This window comes from Protobothrops mucrosquamatus, unplaced genomic scaffold, assembly GCF_001527695.2.
Source record: "Protobothrops mucrosquamatus isolate PMUCROS unplaced genomic scaffold, P.Mucros_1.0 scaffold10300, whole genome shotgun sequence".
Taxonomy (NCBI): Eukaryota; Metazoa; Chordata; class Lepidosauria; order Squamata; family Viperidae; genus Protobothrops; species Protobothrops mucrosquamatus.
Genome location: NW_015396087.1, coordinates 10,570 through 11,577, shown reverse-complemented (window position 1 = coordinate 11,577; position 1,008 = coordinate 10,570). Strand labels below are relative to the sequence as shown.

General features: G+C 55.3%; 1 protein-coding gene across 1 annotated transcript in view; it reads right to left on the bottom strand.

Moving 5' to 3' along the window:
• The window catches only part of LOC107301156 (filamin-C-like), a gene marked incomplete at both ends in the record, with an annotated part of 4,486 nt that extends 3,691 nt beyond the window's left edge, over positions 1 to 795 (bottom strand). Inside the window, 2 exons of the mRNA XM_015830418.2 lie at positions 388 to 632; positions 779 to 795. Of these exons, the coding sequence (XP_015685904.2) occupies positions 388 to 632; positions 779 to 795 (262 nt within the window). The remainder of the gene's footprint in view (positions 1 to 387; positions 633 to 778) is intronic.
• Between the last annotated feature and the right edge of the window lie 213 nt (positions 796 to 1,008).

Here is a 1,008-nt window from a genome sequence, read left to right as displayed (position 1 = left end):
AGAGAGGAAGGAAGAAGAGGAAGAGAGGAAGGAAGGAGAAACAGAGAGGAAGGAAGGAAGGAAGGAAGGAAGGAGGAATGGAAGGGTGCAGGGATGGATTGATGGCTGGCTGGATGATAAGAAAGGAAGGGCCGGAGGGAGGGAGGGAGGGAAGGAGAGAAGGAAGGAAGGATGACAGGATGGATGGATGGATATATCAATTAGGCCTAAATAGATTGCAAACCTCTCCAGATGTGATCAACTAGTGGTCAATGACTCATTCCATCCACCTGCAGGGCATCAGGTCCAGTAAGGCCATCCGGTCCGATCCCATCCAGTGCTTCTCCCTCCCCTCCCTCCCCCTGTCCACTCAGGTGCCCCCCCCCACACACACACAGGCAGGCTCACCGGGGGCGCAGTTGTCCACCAGGGCTCCCAAGGCCTTGCCGTCCTGCCAGTCGCGGTTGAAGTTGGTGATGGGCAGCTGCGGCACCTTGTTCTGGATCCAGCCCAGGAGACGCTGCTTGGGCGTCTGCTTCTTGGCGTCCTCCTCGTCCTCGTCCTCCCACATGGGCATGGAGATGGAGTAGTGCAGGATGAGGGTCCAGATCAGCCCCAGGATCAGCTTCAGGTTGCCGTCCACGATGGCTTTGCTGTCTGCAGGGCAGAAACAAGAAGGGGGGAGCCGGTGAGGCCCCTTCCCAGAATGCGGCGCCCAGTTTTGGTCCCCGCATGACACAAAAGAGGCTGAGATTTTGGGGGGAAAGCGCAGAGAAGAGCAACAAGGATGATCAAAGGCCTGGAGACAGAAACATACGAAGAACGGTGGCTGGAATTGGGTAGGGCCAGTCTAGAGAAAAGAAGGACTGGGGGGGGGGGCATGATATTTGAGGGGCTGCCACAAAGAAGAGGGGGGGGACAACTTATTTACCAAAGCGTCAGAGACAGATGGACAGACAGACAGACAGAGACAGATATAGATGATATATAGAAGATAATAGATAGATGGACGGACAGACAGATGATAGA